At 40.0% G+C, this 21,729-nt stretch overlaps 2 protein-coding genes across 12 annotated transcripts in view; one reads left to right on the top strand and one right to left on the bottom strand.

Annotated features, from left to right (window-relative positions):
- myo9aa (myosin IXAa) overlaps positions 1-14,916 on the bottom strand; it is a 122,126-nt gene extending 107,210 nt beyond the window's left edge. For all 10 annotated transcript variants that reach the window (XM_032522615.1, XM_032522624.1, XM_032522644.1 and 7 more), the window contains exon 1: positions 14,530-14,916. The gene's annotated coding sequence lies outside the window, so the exon portion shown is untranslated. The remainder of the gene's footprint in view (positions 1-14,529) is intronic.
- Positions 14,917-15,516: 600 nt separating this feature from the next.
- On the top strand, positions 15,517-18,661 carry senp8 (SUMO peptidase family member, NEDD8 specific). Of its 2 annotated transcripts, none has more exons than XM_032522749.1 (2): positions 15,517-15,778; positions 17,284-18,661. In XM_032522749.1, exon 2 carries the CDS (start codon positions 17,309-17,311, stop codon positions 17,972-17,974), a length of 666 nt encoding a protein of 221 aa, XP_032378640.1. In that variant the 5' UTR covers positions 15,517-15,778; positions 17,284-17,308; the 3' UTR covers positions 17,975-18,661. The 2 variants fall into 2 exon arrangements, with proteins under 2 accessions (XP_032378640.1, XP_032378651.1); XM_032522760.1 differs by lacking the exon at positions 15,517-15,778 and adding an exon at positions 15,817-15,935.
- The last annotated feature ends 3,068 nt before the right edge of the window (positions 18,662-21,729 follow it).

Genomic DNA, 21,729 nt, shown 5'->3' with positions numbered 1-21,729 from the left:
GAAACACTCACACACACTCACTCACACACAATTAAAAAAATGGGGGGGGCTTCTATGAAAAAGAGCACTAGAAAGTGAGGGAGTAAACAGTACCACTCCTCTGTTGTCGCCATGGAGAATTTCACTTCCTGTGTCTACTCCCAGGACAATGACAGCAGCTTTGGGTGAGACAGGAAGTGTAGCTCAGGGGGCTTCAACATAACAAGACCATCATGCCGTTGTTACATTTAAATTTCACCTTCTGTATCAGATGCTTCTAATGTCATTTTGGATTTTTTAAGTCTCTTTTTAAGTAGGTGTCCAATATTTGGATTTTTCTTGACAAAAAACAATATTACTAGCATGATTCATAAACTTGCAGTCGGATACACAAACCATGAAAGAATAAAAATTGGCATTCAAGATTTCACATGCAGCCAACTTTGGACGCAACCAATGGAGTCAAACTTTTAGCCAGAATTCAAACAGCTGACCAGGGCGCCACATTCAAATGTGTATGCATCTCACTGCAGCACGCTCACTTCTGAATGTGAACATTAAGGAAGCAAAACCCAAATAACAGAAACAATATGAGCTGTGGTGAAAAAGTGACAAAGCTAGTTTTACACAATATAGTGCCGGGGGGAGGTGGGGTGGGGGGGGGGGGGGGGGGGGGGGGGGGGGGGGGGGGTGAGCGTAAGAAGCTGGTTTTCAGCAATGCAACAGAACTAGACATGTGGCCTTTTAGACAATCAGACAGTGACACAGTGGAGACTGGTGGGACAAGAATGCAGACTCCATCGTGTGCAGAACGCCTTCTTTTTACCACTAGTGTTCTGTTAGAATGCATACCTGCAATTAGTAAATCAACAAACACTAACATCCAATAAAATCAGTAGTTTTACGGCTATGTTGGACAACATTTTTTGGGACCCAATGGTTGTTCCTGTGTCTATAGTCGCAGACGTTGCAGATCAGAGAGCAATGTCTGCTGATCCTGAAACACCTGCTTCTAAATCGGTCGCCTATTTTGTCTCCAAAATGTGTCTCGGTTGCTGGTCTCTTCTGTGTTCGGTTTCCCCTTCAACCAGCCTGATAATGTGAGCTAGAGAGCGGGCCAGTGTAAGTCAAAGCCATAAAACTAGTGTGAGCTAATGATTTAATGGTTCACTGTTATCAGGATCCAGTCGTTGTGTCCTTAGGGAAGTGATTTGGGATAGTAATGAAAGGATTTAGTACATAATAAAACTACATGATTACATGGAGCCTAATAATTACAGAAATCAAAGTGTTTTCCAATTAAATCAGATGTGCATTAAAGCAAAAACTCTCGTTTTCCTACATACTCCACACATTTTTTATGTTTTTAAAAGTTATTTCATGGGGCATTGTGTGTGCAGTATGCCTATTTTGTATAACTAAGCAACATGACATCATGACTTTGCAGAAACATACACGGCAACCTTCTTAAGCCAAGTGTTGTGCTATCTGTATGCATTTTAAGCTACCTACGTGTATGTCTACGCTCTATACAGTGAACGAAAACATACGCCATCTGGCATGTTATCGCGAGAATAAAGCAACGGTTGATTTTAGGAAATGTGACGCGCAGGTTGGGTTTAGGCAAAGAAGAACCGGTTGGGTTTAGGAAAAGAAGAACGGGATTGGCTTTAGCAAAAGAAGAACGCGGCATCTGAGTTTAGGAATCGTGACAAAATCCCCCGTCTTCTGGTTGAAAGTCCTGTGTTTTACCCATTCACCGCCCCAAACAACCTTCCTACGCGGATTTTCGCCCCTTCATACTCCTTGCTACGGCGTAAATTTACACACAATCACAAGGTCATGTAAGTCAATGGAGGCCAAACGGCGTTGATAAACATGCTAAAAAGCCAGTATGCGTCTTGATACCACGCCAATTATGGCATACTAACTGGCGTGTCATACAAACACCATTTCATGAGATCAGTCTGAACTAAGAAACCTCATGTGTCCCCCTTTACTCAACAATAATAATGTATACTTAAAAAGGTGCCATGCCACGCAAAACCTTTTTTACTTGCATTGTTTGAAATATGTTAGGTCCATGTGCGTTTGTGTTATGTTGTGAATGTGGAAATGAACTGCTACCTCCTCGGTCAGCTCTAACCACTAGAAAGAAATAAGAGGAGAAATCAGGCCAATTACAAAAGCTGGTCAGTCTAATGTCATGTTGTCTGAGGCTCTCATTGGATAGCTGTTAGCCAATCAGAGTCAAGCAGCTTAGCTCAATCAATATTAATGACAACTGTCACACATGGAGCTGAGTCTTCCTGCAGGCTTTCTATACCACACTAGAATGGCTTGAAACAAGGTACCAGAGGCATTTTTTTCCAGAAAAAATGTCCATGGTAGAACTTCAGACATCGCTACAAAGTAATGAAATATGTGTGGCAGGGCACCTTTAATGCTTTATTGTGGTCTAATTAAGCTACTGTAGATGGAGAAATTTATACACCATATGCTGTATGACTGCTGAACATTGGTGTAAACTGCCTGAAACAAGGCCCTTGCTCTTGGACTGACCTCACATTTACAGTTTAAAGAGTGGAAAAATGTGTTTTTCCTTTCAGACTGTGGAAATATCAATATGACGCTGCACAGTCTACATTTGGCCGGTAGACTAGGAAAAGTACACCACCCCGCAATAAAAAAGGCCAGCAAATGAAGGGCACATCATCATCAACAGCTGGTGTTTGAAAGGCAAAGTCTGGGTGACGCAAAATCAGTGATTTCTTTCCAAAGACGTTATACATGTTAGAAAATACTTGTTGAAAACATGTGAAAATAAACTGTGTAGAACTGAATTGTGGATTTAGACTGTTTTTTTACCATTTCTGTGTTCAGGCAGTTCCAATAAGGTGGCTGTGAATGGGGTTAATGCCCATATGCTAAAACATTAAATAACAATTAACCAAATTAATCAAAATGTAGGCAACAGTTGGCCAGGTGTTATGAAGCAGTAGCTTCAGAAAGGGGAGAAGAAGGAGACAGTGAGGGACTAGGACGTATCATTGACCCGGATTATGCACACTGCATTTCCCCCTCAGAAAGGGAGTCTGCTGGGCCTAACGGACCCATTCATCCGCCCCTGGTCTGATGGTCTGGGAGCAGCCAGGACACCAACAGGATTCCTCCAGAAACATTAACCCTTGTGTTGTCTTCCCATCAAAACACTTTTGTTGAGCCTTTTTAATCAATGTTTTTAAGTTTATCTTGTGTTTTTGTCCCAATTGTTTGTTTGTTTTTAACACTTTTGACGCTTTTTTCAATGTTTGTCACTTTTTGACGTTTTCAACACTGCAAGGCAAGGCAGCTTTATTTGTATAGCACATTTCAGCAACAGGGCAATTCAAAGTGCTTTACACAAAATCAGTTAAACAGATAAAACACAAGTAAAAACAGTTAAAAATCATGAAACATCAAACATGAATAGACAGTTAAAAACAAATAGAAACATAAAATTAAATTTAAAGTTGAATTTAGTTGTCCAGTTATTTTTGAAAGTTATGGTCAATAAACCTCATTCATAGGAAATTATACCTAATCTTTGAGTTAGAAAAGCATAAATTTGGAATTATTGAGACTAAAATTAAAGGAATGGATGTTGATGGATAATCAAAGACTGGATTATGTCAACTTTTACTCAATACTATTTCAAAACAACTTCAATTTTTTTCTTCAAATGCTATAAAATTGAATAAGACGCCCCAAAATGAATGAAAGTAGAGATTTGTGTTATTTTGGGTAATTACAATTGGGTAGTTAAAAATAAAATGATGTAGAAAAACGGGGCTATTTGACCCGAGGACAACATGAGGGTTAAATATGTAAAAGGCCAACCAGCAGGGAAGCTGAGTGGAACACAATGTAAATGTAAGACCTGAACACAAATGTACATGAAGTAATGCAGATGCACAGTATACATACTAGGGCTGAACCCAATGTCATTTTAATAACGTTCGCAGCTACTGGGGTTTTTCCAAGCTTTGTCATCACATTTTTTCCACATTTTGACATCATGCTAATGAGAAAAAAAATCCCCAAACGAAATTCTCAATTTGTACTATGTAATTCATTGGATTAAATGAGATAGTCATTTTTTCATTAATTTAACTTTCTTTAATGAATATAACTCATTAGTTTTTTCAACATAAATACATATATAGGCAGCAGGGTAATCCAATTAGGGCATAAATTCGACTGACTTTAAAAGGTTTGCCACTTAATCAAACCTAAGTTCAAAACACCTGTTGACGTCTGACTGTTTACAAATTTATGACTATATGTAGGCTACATTTTATGTACTGGTGTTATTGTTGAATACATTGTGAATATATATATATATACACACACACATACATACATACATACATACATACATACATACACATATATATATACATACATACATACATACATACATATATACACATTTCTAAAATTGTATGATGTTTTTCTGACCTTTTTGAATCCCGAGAAATAACCCATATTACAAAAAAAAGACTATAACTAAACTAAAATTAAGCATTTAAAGAACATAAAAACTAAATTAGCAAACCAGCTGTAAAAAACAATTAAAACTAAACTGAATTTAAAAAAAAAAAGAGATAAATAAAAACTAATGAAAAAGGCAAAAATATATTAACCTTGATCTGCAACCATGCAGAAATACCCGTTTCAAACAAAATAAATAGACATACAAAAGAAAAACCTGCGCAGCTTTTAAATGTTAACTTAAAATGTGAATGCCAACGCTGTGAATAAAACTGAACTATTGGGAGCAGGCCTAATATAGACACACAATGGGATAGGGAACAATGATTGGGAGATTGTCTGCAAACACTTAAACTACAAGAGGCTGCAAGTGCCAAAAGGACTCATCTTGATTTTTATAGCTGAGTGGAGATGTGCAGTAATTACTGTAGCTGCTCACACAGCACAGTGCCAAGATGCCTCCAACCTCACAGGGATGAACACACATGTCCTCTAATGTGCACCGAGAGATCCACACTGTTTCTTATTTTGAATACCTGCGACTAGCTCAAGCATACATACGGACATAATAAATGAAAGGAGCGCCTTTTCAACCTTAGGGTATGTACTGTACATGGCCAATTGGCTGCAATGAATTTGATCAAAATAGCTGCCAAAGGTTTTGTTTTTGAAGCGTAACGATACAAAGGGAAGATTTCTTCCTTCAGGCCATTTGACACCTACATCGAGAGCAATTTCAACGACATCACAATGAACCATGGAACACGTGAGTGATCAAAGGGAAATTACAGTGCAATACATCCCATTTCGGCAATGCAAAAGTACACTCGTGGACATGTTTGCAAGTCAGTGTGTATTATCGGTGTTGAACTCACACAAGGTCAAACAAACCCACCACACAAAATCTGACACCCTGATGCAGTGCAGTCAGCTGACTAAACGTGTCTAGTCCAAGGCCTCTTTTGAAATGTAAGTCATGATCAACAGAATATTAAAAAAGGCACTGAAAAAAAATGTCCATGGCAACAAATCAAATTAATAAATTCAACGCTCTCTGAGTGCACTTTTCTTTCCAGGTCATTTGTTTCTATTCAATGATATCTTAAAAGTAAAATGGCAGTCGGAGTGCAGAGACCTTCGCCAAGATAACAGACAGAATCTCAAAATCCAAAATTATTTAGACAACAGTAACAATGTGCGCCTCCACCAGCTGATAGTAATGACATGTCATCATGTCTAACTCAGGGTCTGAATGTTAAGCATAATTTTAAGCACATCTGTTTAGCGTATTAGGAAAAAAATATGACCTGTAATTACAGGGCAGTGTTACAGTGGCTCTCGCCGAGGATGGGGGACGACTGCTGTCGTTCTGCCTTCAGCAGGCTTTGTGAAATCTGAGCCTGGAGGTGCAGTCGGAGCCGCGGTCGACAGGGAGACAGTGAGAGCCGCAGTGTGATGATAATGCAAGCAATGTCTTCAGGCTTCAAGGAGATGATGGAAGATGTTGGCAAGAATCTGTGGTGAGGCTTCATATAATGTTATGACCTCAGGTTTACTGCACACCCAAAGCTCGTGGAGACATGTTGTGGAGCTGCATTTGGGAACTGTCGTCAAAAATAGAAAGAAACTAGATTTTCTTGGTTACAGGAAACTTCCATGCTCAGATACTCTTCACAATTTGTATCATTAATAAGTGATCTTCATGTCTTGTTCTGCGAGGAAACAGTGGACTTTAAAAGATAAAATACTGTGGAATAAGGTTATTAATGTAACTGTTCGACTATCAAGTACGTACTTTTGTCTCAACACTCTGAACTAGGGGTGGAACGGTACATGTATTCGTAATGAACCAAAAACGGTACGGGTGTCTCGGTACTTTGGTTTCCCAGTCAGTTACCGTAGTACAGGCGAGAGAGTGGTGGATAAGACGAGGACTGTGTCAGCGTTGTTCAGCAGTTGTTGGGTATGTGTATGGAAGTACATCTAACACGCTAACGCATATCCAACGCTATCACCCAGCTGTGCCAACCATTGGAACGAAACTGTCCAACTTCTCCTCTCTACAGTGCTTAACCAGCCTTTAGATACAAATAGGGCCAAAAAAAAATTAAAAAAAATCACTGACGCAATCAGAATTTACAAGTGATTTTCAATGCACCCATATTCACTCGTAGAGGAACCAGGCTGGTATTTGCTGCATGTACTCGAACCTCGTTACAACATGCCATCCCATCCACACATGAGGCAGACTGTAGTCCCTTCCATATACAACAAACACAGACGTTGATGGAGCATGAGTTTGTTCGTTTCACTAATGACTGATAGTTGGACTTTGCGTGCTACGGAAAGCTATCTCCTGGTGACTGCTCATTTTATTGACTGATTGAGTGGGAGATGAACGTCAGTTGTACAGACGGGGCCCCTGTATGAGCAGCACACAACTACTCACCTAGCTGAGAAGCTACAGGAGGTCGTGGCAGAGTGGAAACTAGAAAGGTATGCCTGTCGCATTTAATAGCGAGAATACTTTTTTAATTTTTAGTGGGGGAAGGTCTTGTCTAAGTAGAATTTTTGTCATTATTTTATGTAATTAGCAATTTCATAAATAAGGGATGCTGTATTTTCAGTTTAATAGCTGATAGTCTTATATATTTCGAGGCTGGAGATGACGTGGGGTACTTATTGTTTACATCTTACTTTACACAATTCAGGCTGTTGCAGCTGTATATTTCTTCTGCATACTTGTTTTGCTTTTCACTCCATTGTATCGAACCGTGACTTCTGTGTACTGTTCCAACCCTACTCTGAACCTCACACTAAAAATGAAAGGACATATTAAATACACCTATTTCACCAAAAGAACACATAGTATCTACAGAGAATTTGCACCAAGAACAAAACTACTAAGTCCGCTCTCTCAGAACAATTGTTTCTCCCAGTTGAGAAGGTCAGAACAGTCCAACCCTCTATCTGAACCCTTTTTAAGCTCATACTTGCTCAGAATCTGCAGAAACTTGAGGAAAAACTTACATTTGGCATTTGTGTCTCCATGCATAGCTTACCTGCTCTGTAGTGCAGTTCAGCCAGCGTGACATGTAGAGCAAAAATATGTGCTAAGCTGAGACCGCTCCACTGTTGAGTGGACTCTTTTGAGGCTGAGTGGAGGACTCAGACTTTGTGGAGACCATAGGGACCCTCTAATCGTCTTCAGGTTGTATGACCACAATTTTTTAACCAGACCACTAACTCACTGCAGTGAAGGGCCGCTCTGAAATGCATCAGTGGGCAATCCGAATGAATGCAGGCAAAGTAAAAGGACAGGGGCATTGAAATGAACAGTGTGGCACAACATGACTCAGCAGAGTTCAGTGGAGGGTGCATACAGTATATCAGTCTGTCGTGATAAATGTTATGATCAAATGTTTTAATGATCATACAATGATTCCCTTGAGTAATTAGATCATTTGGTTTTTGCAACTTAAAACGCACTTTGGAGAGAAATACTTTGACCATCACATCATGTAGTGTCTTCTTGTTGAAGTTTGCTAGATAGTCAAAACGCACTCAAAACATCCAGTGCCGTCAAGCGATGAAAATATTTAATCGCAATAAATCGCATTTATGTCATAGTTAATGCGCAATTAATCGCACATTTTTATCTATTCTAAATGGCCCTAGATTTCTTTTTGTCCCGTTATTTTTTCTCATTTCAATGCTCTCATCAACATAGAAAAGTGGATCGGAAAAACATTTTTTACTGAAAATAACATTGGCGCATATCCGAATGGGTCTGTGTTAACGCCGTTAACAAGTTTAACTGACAGCACTGGTTTAAAGGTTTTCTAAACCCAAGTGAAATGCACAGTAATTCATGAGAATATTGCAAAAAAAAAATTGTAATGGCCCTACCTCTCATGTTAGCAAATTCTTTAGAAAATACCAGGACCTGTACCCAGATCATCAAACGCACTGTACTTATATAAACTAAACTTCTATGAAATATTAAATGTCAATGAAATCTGGTTGCAAATCTGATACAATCTACAAAAGTCATTTCATGGCATTACACACACACACACACACACACACACACACACACACACACACACACACACACACACACACACACACACACACACACACACACACACACGTTAATGCTACATATGGGAGAGTTGTCCAGTACATTAGGTAAATATTTCAAGTAATTCACAAACGAGGGACACAGGGTTACTGTGACAGACATAGAGAATGCATTTTCTGAAATATTAGCCTATATTCCACGACACTTCCACAAGAGGCTACACTTCTAGAGTTAGATTTAAGAATAATCTCAAAGTAGCCCTTATAATCTGCTCATTTTCTACACTGATAACTACAGTACTAGAGATTACACAGGAGAAGCATTCCAGCTACTAGTGAGCATGTCTTGTGCTGCATTTGAAATCCGGCTTATCGCCGCCTGTTTGTTGTCAGGCAGCCACAACTATCTCCGCTCTTCCTCCCCTCTTGCCTCATTCTGACGGAGCGCAGACTACTGTAAACGGACAGAATTCCTCACAGATAAGAGCGGCAGCGTACTGTAGAGACTCAGCTTTTTTTTCCTGGATGGAGAACTATATCTGGTCTGTTGTGCGCATTGTACATGACAGCATCAATGTTCTCTCTTTTGAAAACTTTAGTTTGAAATAGAATTTTAACTGCAATTTAAAACTATTCTAAGAGCAAATTAAACTGCGCTCCTAATGTTGGTTAGGAACCTTTTTGCAGACAGACCATTTATTCTTCTCCTGCACATTTACTGAGACAGTTTAGGATGACTTGCATGATTGTTGGAAACTTAAAAAATGTGGTCTGTGGGGGTTAAGAAACAAACATCAAACACTTGCTGGTTAAATACCCAAATTAATGCTTTAATATTTCCTGATGTTATGACATAATTATAATACATAAGGCTAAGGCTGCCATGTGAAGGCTTCAACAAGATGATCACCCTTTTCACTGATAACTAAAGTGGTTTCATGGCAGCACTGCCCTGAAAATGGACAGTATTGTGTACCATTACACAACAGCACATGCCTGGGGATTAACCATAGGCCCTGACCTGTCTGTACCATAAGGCTGCAGGGGGCCAGGAGCCATTGTCATTGCTGTGTCACAACACACACGCACAAAAATTCTGCAAATCCCAACTTTAGTTTCCAGTCAGTGCTCTGCTGCCAAAAGCCTGCAGTAATGTGGCCGCTGGCATCTGGAGGCTTCAGTCATTAAAAGCAACACTAGAGAACTTTTTTTGTAACTTAAATAATATTTACAAATCATCTCATTGGTTCATCAACTCGTAACAGAGTGAACGGCTCTCTACTGGCAATAACCACACTGTGCAAGAACGGGTAGAGGATCTGTAGTTCCAATGAGACATAATGGGACAATTCTGCTCCAACCTGTAGAGGGACCGAAGCGCGAAAAGTTACGTAGTGTAGCTTTAACCTGAGGTACAGTGCGGTATTATCATTAACAGTGGTGATTAGCAGTTTCTACATGGCCATCAAAGTCACTAAGCTTCCATGAGAGGGAGCATCTATATCATCTAACTTAAAATCCCATGGTTATTCAAACTAGGTATTTAAGCTCAGAAAACTGTTTTATTTGCATTCAATTTGTGTGTCATTCTCTAAGCTTTGACTGAATTCCCGTTGGCGTTACTCAATAAAAAGCCTCTGAAAGCCTGCTTCTCTCTGTCCAAAACAAAAACCTTGAGCTTCAAAACAGATCACTATTGTTTGTTGACTCTATTTCCCATTTTAAGGGATTAATAAAAAAAAAAAAAGAGAGTTGAGCTCATTTCACAAACGCAAAATTGCAGAGAACAACACAATGCACTTTCTTCTCTCCATCTCACTCCAGCTATTGTTAGCCCCAGTGAGCTAATGAGGGGAAATGCAAAAACGCGCGGAAGCTGAGCCTTTGAGGCCAAAGCCTCCCTCATATAATGGCCTACTAAAGAAAGGGGAGCTTTGTTCCGTGCAACACAAGCAGGTTCCTCTTTAATGACTTCATGTGCATGCCAATCACTTACGCCACACAATCCCATCATGAGGCCACCACACTTTTCGGGACATCCTGATCATGTGAGCCTGCAGCACGTGACTTCTGTTCTCCCAAACACAAGCTAGGTTTCTGTTCAGTGGCCAGGTAACACCTCAGGGGCTGACGATTGGGGGGGGCATTCCTATTTTCAGATTAGGTAGAGACTCAGAGACTCGGTGGATGTGCATCAAAGTCCGAGCAGAGAGAGGGTAGCTACCTCAACATAAAGAGAGCAAAACAGCATGTTTGATCAGCCTGCACTGCACTTTTCAAACACTGTATTTATGTTTTTAAAGAACAAAGAAATGAATTTGGGGATATAGGCACAGGTAACTGCTGTAGCTTTCTTCACGAGGCTGCAATTTTACAGGAACTGTGACTATGAAACAGTAATATTTTCATACAAAGAGCTATTTAAGCTACAGTCACTCAGCGTAGGCTTACAGTGGGGTGAACTTTACACAGGAAATGAGGCAAATTGTGAATTATTTTTTTTCCGCTTACATGGCAAAATAAATACTTAATGTATTACAAAATAGTGTTTTATTGGTTTGGTCAGTTTAAACTGTAGAAATAGCAGAAATCCCAGCAAGATGATTCATTTCCAAACAAATGTGAAATGTAGTGATGAAAAGAAGTGAAAGTATTCTGATTATTTAAATTAGAAATTTTCTGCTGCAGCAAGAACTCTTTACCTCAATCTACTTTTGATGGCTTTACAATGAGCTACAGAGTTATTTTTTCTAAAACCACAAACATACTTCACTGTCAAAAGAATAAAAGGCTATATATAAAGACAAGAGTTATTTTACTGCTGATGAATATCTTATGACAGGAGGGGTTAAAAAAAGGCAGAGTGGTGGTTTACCATTCCTGCCATCGTGATTCCTCAGCTGGTCCGCATTGAAAATGCGCTGCAGTATATTTGTGACACACTCGAACACGGAGGAGGGGTCGTCTTCTTTTGTGCACTACTTCCCCGGGACGTACACAATAACTGGAACAATCTATGACAAACTATATACGGGTTGAAACTTCGGTTTTGAAACACAACAGGTTGAACATTAAGGGGTCTTATCATATCTCGAGTAGGATTGGACCTCCAAAACTTGGAATCGTTTCAAAATTACAATTCCAGTAGAATTGTTTCTTTATCGGAATTGTTTGGAATCCTTTGTAGGATTTGGTTTCAAACAGGCCTGCACGATTCAGGGGAAAAAATTAAATATTTGCTTAGAATTGATAACACAATTCTCTGCCACAATGGCTCCTGTAGCACATTGCTCATCACCACAAGCCTGTAGACAGAGGCTTCAATGAAGAGAAGGGAGAGCATTACAGAGCTTATGAGCCCTTTAAAACTTATTTCATACAGTCTATGTTTAAAACTCCCAGAAGAAAGTAGTAGCGCTTGTGATGCAGTCGGCTCGTAAAACTAAATAAGAATCAAAGTCATAAAAAAAGAAAAGAATTATTTAAAAATGTAAAACCGTGAACAGGGTGACTAGAGATCGTGATTTTATTATATTATGTAATGATTAATCGTGCAGGCCTATTTTCCAAACCAATCATCGCAAGTTTTGGTTTCCGTGGCGGCCAGGCGCTCGCTGTGTTGCAGCCATGGAGCACAGTAAGCAGCGCTCTAGTGTGGCTTTATTTTCCATTGAAAAAGACTGTAAAACTGCAAACCTCCATAGAATCAAAATAAACTTTCCTTGTATTTGTGAAAATAGGCATGTGACCCCTTTCAACTCCACCCCTCAAAGACTTGGAATCAATAAAGAACCGGAATTGAAAGAAGAAGAAGAAAAATCACAATTGTTGTAGTTGTATTTTTTAAATCCAAACGATGCCCAACCCAAAACTTAAGTCACATTTACCTCTACTGGTGACTGATTGAACAGGTTCAGTTTAGTTCAGCCAATGGTCACAGTTTCACTGTGACAGACCTCATTCGTATAGTTTTTAGTTGAACTCAAGGAACAGGACTAGCCAAAGGTGAGGCCACACCCCAAGGCAGGACATGATGAACAAGGTGACAACAGCTCAAGTCATTCACTGTTTCTCTTAGAAGAACACTAACTGAATCTAAGATTATGTAGCAATGATGCTTTTCCAAGTAAAGGTTTGTGCACCTTCATCAAACTAGTCTAAGTAGAATTAGAAGGGCAGACTGTCTTAATTCCAATGCTGCAAAGGGATCATATAACCACACAACATTACTACAGCTGTGCAGATTAGCTCCTGCGTAGCTTCAAACTGAGCTTTCAACCTTTCAAACCACAGCTTCAGTCTTTTTTAAGGTGGTGTCGGTGATATCACCCGACACAGACACAGCCTGATGTGATACAAACTGAAGCCCGTCTTTTAGAAATAGCAGACAGAGGGGGCCTGTGAGGTGTCAGATGTCGACAGGGACCAGTTGCTGGAGTCTCGGCCCGGGCCGCCTCTCATGCTTACAGCAGCTGTGTCTTCTCAGACCTCGCATTCCTGCAGGACAGACCCACTTCACCCTCATCACCTGTGCCGATCCGACCTCACAGCTACTTGAATCAAAAGTCTTTTTCTTTAGCTTTTTGCAGATAGGAAAAAGGATTCAGGGATACAGATCTGAAGCAACAATTACAAATGCTTTTACTAAATGAAAAGAGAAAAACTGTTGGTAGAGAAAAACATAGCTGTTCAACCCAAATACTCACAGAACTCCTGTGTTAAATCTAATAAGTGTATTATATAATTCTCACACAAACACAGTGATAAACGATGAGCAGGGGCACCCTTGCGGTGTGTGGGTTACTCATCATAAATTGCAACTTCCCCAGTTTGAGTCCAGCTGGGGACATTTGTTGCATGTTACTCCCCTCATTTCCCTGTCATCACTCTACTGACAACTCTATAATAAAAAGATCCTCCGACAAGGTACTGTTACTTTAAACTCAGCTTTGAGCAGCTCAGACACAAAAGTAGGCCAAAGCCTCTAAATGAATACTCAAGTGAAAAACATTTGTAACAAAAAAGGGACATTAAAGGTGTCTTGCACAGAGTCATGTGTGGCGTTGTGAGTTTGCAGCCATAAAGCGTCTGAAGTCCACTCTCGTCCACTGGACACACCGAGACATGCACCCATGATTCAGCAGCTTCTTCACCCCATTAGACCTCCCTGTACAATTCCAGCTGCTTTGCAGTCTTTATTGCCTCCACTGCATTATAAGCTGTACTGTCCTACCTCCACTAAATAATACATGTACACATTTACCCCCACCCTACTGCAGCATAGCACAGCATACAACTTCATCCTGTTATGAACATGAATGCAGAATACCAGATGAAAGTTCAGTATTTTAAATAAATATGGTTAGGATTGTCATACGTCCTTGGGTTGTCCTGTGACGTTTCCTTTCATTTATGCTATATCATCCTATATATGTTTCCATGCATTGATTGATGATTGTTTTGTATGTCTTGTTTGTTTCTTTTAATACATAGCATCCTCTACCCAGGGACTACAGATGGAAATGATCCTGTTGGCTAAATCGGACACATTTACATCATATTGGTGCAAATTCACCAGGAGTCATCATTTTACAAGGTGTCACATACAGTTTTATGAAAGGACACATTAGGTGGATTTAGATGTAGATTAAGCACTCAGATGGCATGACACTGAGCTGTAACTCAAACTTTTCACAAGCTTACACAATAGGCTATATTATAATCATGCCTCTGATTGGGTCTAATCATTGAACAAAAGCATCGACTGAGCCAATCCACACCTTAGAGGCATGGACAACCATCTTGCAAATGAGTGAAGATTAAAAGAACAAGTTTCTTGATTCATTGGTTGCTTGCAGCCCTTAAGCCACTCTACCCACTGCGGGGCAGCCCACCCAGACCACCGTGTCTAACTCCTAAACATCACACTCTTACCTCCAGAAGTGAACGCTGAAGTCGGTTGTAAGTGGGACTCAAGTTTTCCGTCTGCTCTCAGGATGGGTTGCAGAGCCCCACACACTTGTAGCCACTCTAGATGCCTAAGTCTCTATTTAATTCCCTGCATTCCCACTGAATTAATGTGTGTTCTTCTCTCTCCCGCCGTTTGCCTCCGAACAATTCCTCGAAATACAACTCCGCGCTGAATACTTGCGCTTTTTATTCCGTTCTGGTTCGCAGCATTGAATACAATTTAAAAAACAGTCCTTCGCAGTTCGGTGACGGTCGCTGAAAACTCCACTTTGCTTAGCTAATCAGTGCGGCCGCTCTGGGGACGCGCGGGAGTGCGCGTTCACGCTGCTAATGGGCGGGGAGAAAATAGAGGAGGACGGAGCCTCAGCCAAGCCCCCGGGCGGGGCGGGACCGGAGCTGAGTCTGTGATTTATATAACCGTATGAAACTTCCGCGTTCATATAACGACACAATCGTTGCAAATGAGTGGCTGTAAAATTATCAATACATTCTTCTGAACGCTCAGGCGGCTTAGCTGGAGAAAGACTCTAGCGCGCACCCTTTATGGGCCCCAAAACGCGAAAGTATGCGCCTTTTAGCGAATGGTTGACGAGTATTTTTTTCTAGGATGACTAAGGCATTTCCCGCCTTACTTTGCCTTACTCTGCCTCTGATTGGCTTACTCTAACATTCTTACCATAATCCTAACCAATCCCACTTCTCTTACCTAAATCTAACCAACCCAACCAACGGGTGGCGACATGCACATTTAAACGTTGGTTTGTAGCCCGCCAATAAACTAAAGAAGAAGAATAAAAACGAAGAAAATGACTACTAGCCAATCAGAGGTAGAGTAGGGCGGACTATGCCTTCGCCATCCTAGGAAGCGGACAGAGGGAAACAACAAGAAGTGAACACGACGTACACACATCACGCGTTTTTAGATGATGTAAAAATCTAATCTGAGTGATATTGGATTGCCATGACGGGAGATGTGTTGGTTTTTGAACAAGTGGCTGTCTGTATTATACAACTGAAGTGTAAAAGCCCTATCTATTTCAATCCCTGTGGGAAATGACACAAACTGGTAGCCTTTCAGTAAATGTACCGCGCAGGTACACTGTCGCAAAAAGATGTAAAGGTCTTCCAGCAGCAGCGGTTTACGTTAGTCACTGTAATGAGGGACAAGACTGCAATTTTCGTGGTACTTTTTATTTGAGTGTGTCTATTACAGGTATGGACATTGAATTAAGAGCATTTATTTTGATTCGGCAGTAACTGTGTATGCTCTGCTGCCTTACATTACGGTTTAGCTGAGTTGTTTAGCTAGCTTCGTTTGATGGTAAAAGTTGCCGTTGGCTAGCTAGCTAGCTCATGCTAACGTAAGACCGGTGAGCTACCTGCTGGCAAAAACAATGAACTAAACGCACTTCAGTGATGTTATACTCCGTTGTGGCATCACCGGACACCGGCAGCAGCCTGTAGTTTGTCTGGTATGGCCGACCAAACGCATAGTTAGCTAGCTAACGTTACATTTACAAGGCTCTGAACACCCCCACAGGTGTTTCAGTTAAGGTTGTCAATCACAGTACGCTCACACAGTCCTTGGTAGAGGTCTAGTTAGCTAATCAACCAGATTAACTGAAAACACCCGTGTTCAGAGCCTTTCACACGATAAAGTAACGTGTCTCATTAACAACGGTGCACACCAACGAACCAAGATGGAACCATACTCACGTCAGAAACCTTGCGTGTTCGCACCAGTACAGTTGAACAGGTTTTTTACGTTGACTTTACATGGTAGCGTTGCGACTTTAACACCGCTTCAACCCTGTACTGTAACGTTAGTAGTCGTCCGTACAGTGAAGATATGATAACTAGCTAGGTTTGCATCATTTTGTCAGGATAAGTTTTGTGACACCACACAGTAAAGGTTTTAGTTTAACATTTAACATAACCATAACTTTTGAAAAATGTAAATGTAATTGTCCAAGAACTCTAAATGTCAACTTCAAACAGCTTGTTTTTTCTGACCTACAGTCCAAATTGATTACTTTTAACTAAGTAACTAACGTTTCTCATTGCAGTACTACAATAGAACTCCAAATAACAATATTATTTTTAGTATTGTTTAATCGGCCTGTTACTTTATTGATATGTTGATTAAAAAAGTCCAAACACAATTTTACTAAAGCCTAATGTGACATCTTAAAAGTGATTTGTTTTTCATGTGACCAACAGTCTAAAGCTGCAAATATTAAACAAGAAGTGTCTAACTATTGAATTAATCGTCAACATTTTGATAATCGATTAATTGGTTTGAGTCACTTATGGAAAAAAGCAAAAATTCTGTAATTCCAGCTTTTTGAATGTGAATATTTTCTAGTTTCTTCACTCCTCTGTGACAGTAAACAAAACTTTCTTTAATTTGGGGATAAAACAAGACATGTAATCTGGGGCTTTAGGAAACACTTATCAGCATTTTTGCACAATCTTTTGACATTTTACCCCATACCATCTACTTGATTAATTGAGAAAATAATCAACAATGACAACAACCGTTACTGTACAATTGTCTAAAACCCACATATTTAGTTTACAATCCCATAAAGAAAAGCAGACAACTCACAATTTAGAAGAGACATGTTTGCTATCTGTACTTGATAAATATTTAAAAAAAAAAACCTTTCTGCAGATTGGCTAAACATTCATCACTAAAACCTTCTGTATTTATTTTAGACTCGCTCTCTGACTGTGTTGGAGGATGGACCCTGTAGTGCTGAGCTACCAGGACAGCCTGTTGCGGCGCTCTGATGTGTCCTTACTGGAAGGACCTCACTGGCTCAATGACCAAGTCATTGGTTTTGCTTTTGAGTACTTTGCTGCTGAGCGCTTCAGAGTCCTGGGGGAGACCATGACCCTCATCAGCCCGGAGGTCACCCAGTTCATCAAATGTGCTTCCTGCCCCGATGAGTTGGCCCTATTTCTGGAGCCGCTGAATCTTGCTTCTCGCCACTGGGTCTTGCTAGCTGTGAACGACAACTCCAACCAGAGCGCCGGGGGGTCCCACTGGAGCCTTTTGGTCTACCATCACAACTCCAACTACTTTGCACACTATGACTCTCAAAACGGCAGCAATTCGCTGCACGCACGGCGCATCGCCAGCAAGCTAGAGCCTTTCTTGGGTGCTGCGAGAAAAGCGCTGTTTGTGGACGAGCCCTGCCCATCACAGCAGAACAGCTATGACTGCGGCATGTATGTTATTTGTATCGCAGAGGCCTTGTGTGAGATGGCCAGGGTGGAAGGCTCACCGCGTCTTCCTGTGCAAATCCTCACCCCAGCCTACATCACTCAGAAGAGGGCTGAATGGTGCAGACTGATCCAGAGTCTAGCTCAGAATGATCTCTGCGGCTCTCTGTCTTTTCCTTAGCATGTGGATTTCCCCTCATATATGCAGAACAGCTGTCAGCCTCTACATATCTACTGCTGGAGCATCTGAATGCACTCCTCAAATACAGAATATAACAACATATGAAGTCTATTTCTATTAATGTCTCTGTTATACTCCATAATAGAAAAAGGTTTAAAAAGATAACGCATTGTTACGAATCTGCAATGATTCATTGAAAACTTGGTGTCATGTTTATGCCTTGTTTATGCACAGCAGCATACGATATGTGAACCTGAACACCAGCATGCCTATAAAGGAATGGACTCATGTACATATTTAGTGAGGATGGAGAAGACGAGGCACAGACTTTTCATTTCTCAGTTGTATTAGTTTGGAGCAAATGTAGAAATGTTTACACAGATTATTGCTCAGGGTCATTTTAAATGAATTGGAATTGAAGATAAGAATGCGAATCTCAACTTTGTCTCCTACTTTATATCATGAGTTCATTCTGTCTCTTAGTTTGAACATGCAGTATGTCTACAACTACAAACCTTTAGTTTTGAAACATTTGAATGAAAATTGTTGTATGAGGGTAAGACCTGCATTCTGACTGTATGGGACAAAGGCCGATGTTGGGTGGTATATGTTCTCCCAAAAGCCAAGTCTCAGTCATTGTATGCTGACCTAATAAAGTTTACTGTCACATTTTTGTTAACAGTAAATTTCCTTTGTGGTTTTTTATTTGTGGTTCCAGCTGTCTTGTCATCAAGTTCAAGTCTCATTTATGAAAATATTTTGATAATTTTAATATATTTTCCATCAGCAAAGGCATTAAGTTATTTTGAATACACAATTACCGCACTAAAAAAAATATTTTCAGGTTTGAATATGTACATTTACTGAAGCATAAGTGTTGGATATAAGAGTTCTCTTAAACCTTAGTGTTAAAACTTGTATAAAGATAATTTATAGGTTTCGGTACAGTTAATTTTTTAATTCAAACGTTCACTTTTAGGCTGAAAAATAATCAGAGCCATAATACATGACACCTTTCAATTGTAGGAGTTTTATCACTATAAATATTTGATGCCAAAATGTTATTTAAAGGTACAACTTTTATGGATATCTTATTTTGGGGGGTATTGATATGGTTTTTAATTCAATAATTATCATTGGAACATGTCTTAGGCCCTGTTTACAAGTACATGGTTATTTAGACAAACAGAGACATTTCCCTTCGTTTGTGCTTTTCGTTTACACACAAACGGAGAACTTGCCTCTGAAAACGAGTCTTTCTACAAACTGACCAAAGTGGAGATTTTTAAATATTCTTTTGCATGCAAACTGAGACAAACGGAGGTTTAGGCAGCTGAGGAAGTGAGGAAGTAAGCGGAAGGGATTTGTTGCGGGGTTTTTGGGGATTCTGTTTGGCCACCTACAGGTTTGGCGTGCTCTTGACGGCATATATACACGCGGACGTGTAAATGAACACTTTTCTAAAAACTGACAGATGTGCACGATGTTATTTTGGAAAACAAAGGTTGAAATGTCCGTTTACGAAAACAGCTGCCCACGTGTAAACAGTCTTATTGTTTGAAAGAAAGGAACATAAAACTTTCGAGATAGGAACAGCATGATGGATCACAGCTAGAAGCTGAAACACATTATGGGCAAAGTGTCACCTTCATTGTGTTGTGATTGCAAGAAATCTGTAGCAGCCAGTTATTGTTCAGACAACTGAAACAGAGACTTTCACAAAAATAAGCTTATGTTGGCCAACAAAGGCAGCAGCTTTCATTTTAAGAAAAGCATCAACATATCTACAAATATAATTTCCATAAGTGTCCCAAAGTAGAGTGGGGGTAAACTGTCATCCAGCATTGTACTTTAAATTAAGAAAGTACACAGGAAGGCCAAAGTATTCTTTATTTACAACCTTACTATTTTGAGTCAGACTGTGGCCTTTGACACATTTATAAGCAAGCATTACTCTAAAAGCTGAAAAAGGATTTAAGGTTTCAACTTGGATAGACATGCAGCCAAGTAAAGCTGACCACATCTCGACATGGAGTGGGACGGACAAAGATGGTTCAAAGAAATTCCACAGGTGATTTCAGGAAGACGAGAGTGTGAAAGGATAAAAGATCAGTGTCTTTGCGGACCTACAAAGCAAAAGTGTGTGCGCTAGTGTGGTGAAAAGTCAAGATTAATCACAATCTAGATAAATATTAATTTAATTGTTTTACTTTAAGTTGAAGAATCATATACGATTAAGAAAGGAAATGACATTTTAAAAAGGGTTGTTAAAAAAAATGTGACTACATAAAGTTAATTGATCATACAACAGTATGATCAGGAATACTCAGCAGTAATTTGGTTCAGTTGATCTGACTGGCTGCCCTTGCTCTTATATTCACACTGCTTGGACTGTTTCCACACTCCTCTCTCCTTTCACAAGCATAACTCACCCAGAGTAACCAGTCAGACGGGCCATCAGGGTTTACTAATAAAATGCCACAAAGCTGGGGCATTCACCACCCTGGCAGTACACTGCATTAGTGAGACAATGAGCCCAGGGAAAGGCACATTAATGGAGACAGATTTGCTTCTAAATGGCCAATTAACCAAGTCTACTCCATGAGTGCCTACAAGGAAATCAAACTTGACTTTCTGTCTATTGTCCTCCCAGGTCTTGGTACTCTAAACAACCTGCAGTAGTGCACCACAGTTTGGTGTCAAATTTTGAAGGAATATTCCAGACAGGTGCACTTTGCTATTTGCTGGATAACCTAAACGGAGATGGATAAACTTAAATCCTACAAAATCCTGTACCCTGCTCTTTGCTCTTCTGGCAAATCATACACAGCTTTCATTGGCATAAAACAAAGCTTCTTAGTATTGGTGCTTTTGTCCTGCTGTAAATCAGCTTACTGATAGCCGCTGTCGTGAGCACAAAAAAAGGCCATTCATCACCTGCGGGGCCCAGGTTTGAGTCTCCATGTCACTTCTGCCCCTAGGTACACAGAACCATGCAGTGAGCTTAACACATAAAAATAAAGGTTGAACACTGTACTGGATAATGATTACAAATCACAAAACAATTACATTCCATAAACAACAGTTAGACTAATGGTACTGTAAAAAAGAAGTAGCTGAAAAACAAAATGTAGCTGTCAAACCAGTATTGTCCCTCGTGCCATGCATATCAGTATTAGTATGAACATTTTGTGAACCATATGCTTTGATCTTCACTGTCAGCTCTCAAAGCAACTGACCAGCTATGGAGCTTTTGGGAATTGGCTTAACTTGAGGCCTTACTCCTTTAAAACTTGACATAACTTTGAAACAAAAACATGATTTTTTGTTGTGTTTTTTTGTCCAACACTTCATAATTTGATTAAACCTTTAAACTCACATTGTTAAAAATGTTTAAATCCTGTTAAATCAAATCATCTTGACTTGCAGTTAGTTTCCCTGTGAGGACCTGACACGGCACAAACAACTTAAAAACATGTTTGGTTTGTTTTGAGGTCTACCTGCATTGAAAAAAATGCACACATATAACTGACACTATGTGTTTGGTTTTGATTTATGACCAGACAAACTATAATTTATAGCCATAAACAAATGCTCCATTAGTGAGCTCACGCCCCGCTGTTCTTCATCAGTGTTGTGTAATGTTGATTTCAGGAGCATCAGCCAAGGTTCCCCTATCTCCAGCTGGTTCATATTTACTTGTCAGATTAAACCCCACGGGCATAAAGCAGGTACATATACATACACCAATACAC

The sequence above is a fragment of the Etheostoma spectabile genome, chromosome 1 (genome assembly GCF_008692095.1).
Source record: "Etheostoma spectabile isolate EspeVRDwgs_2016 chromosome 1, UIUC_Espe_1.0, whole genome shotgun sequence".
In the NCBI taxonomy this organism is placed as follows: Eukaryota; Metazoa; Chordata; class Actinopteri; order Perciformes; family Percidae; genus Etheostoma; species Etheostoma spectabile.
This window is presented reverse-complemented; position numbering and strand designations above follow the sequence as displayed.

What these genes read in the sequence shown, in the direction of transcription:
- senp8 (XM_032522749.1), top strand. Translation starts at nt 17,309, where the DNA reads ATGGACCCTGTAGTGCTGAGCTACCAGGACAGCCTGTTGCGGCGCTCT.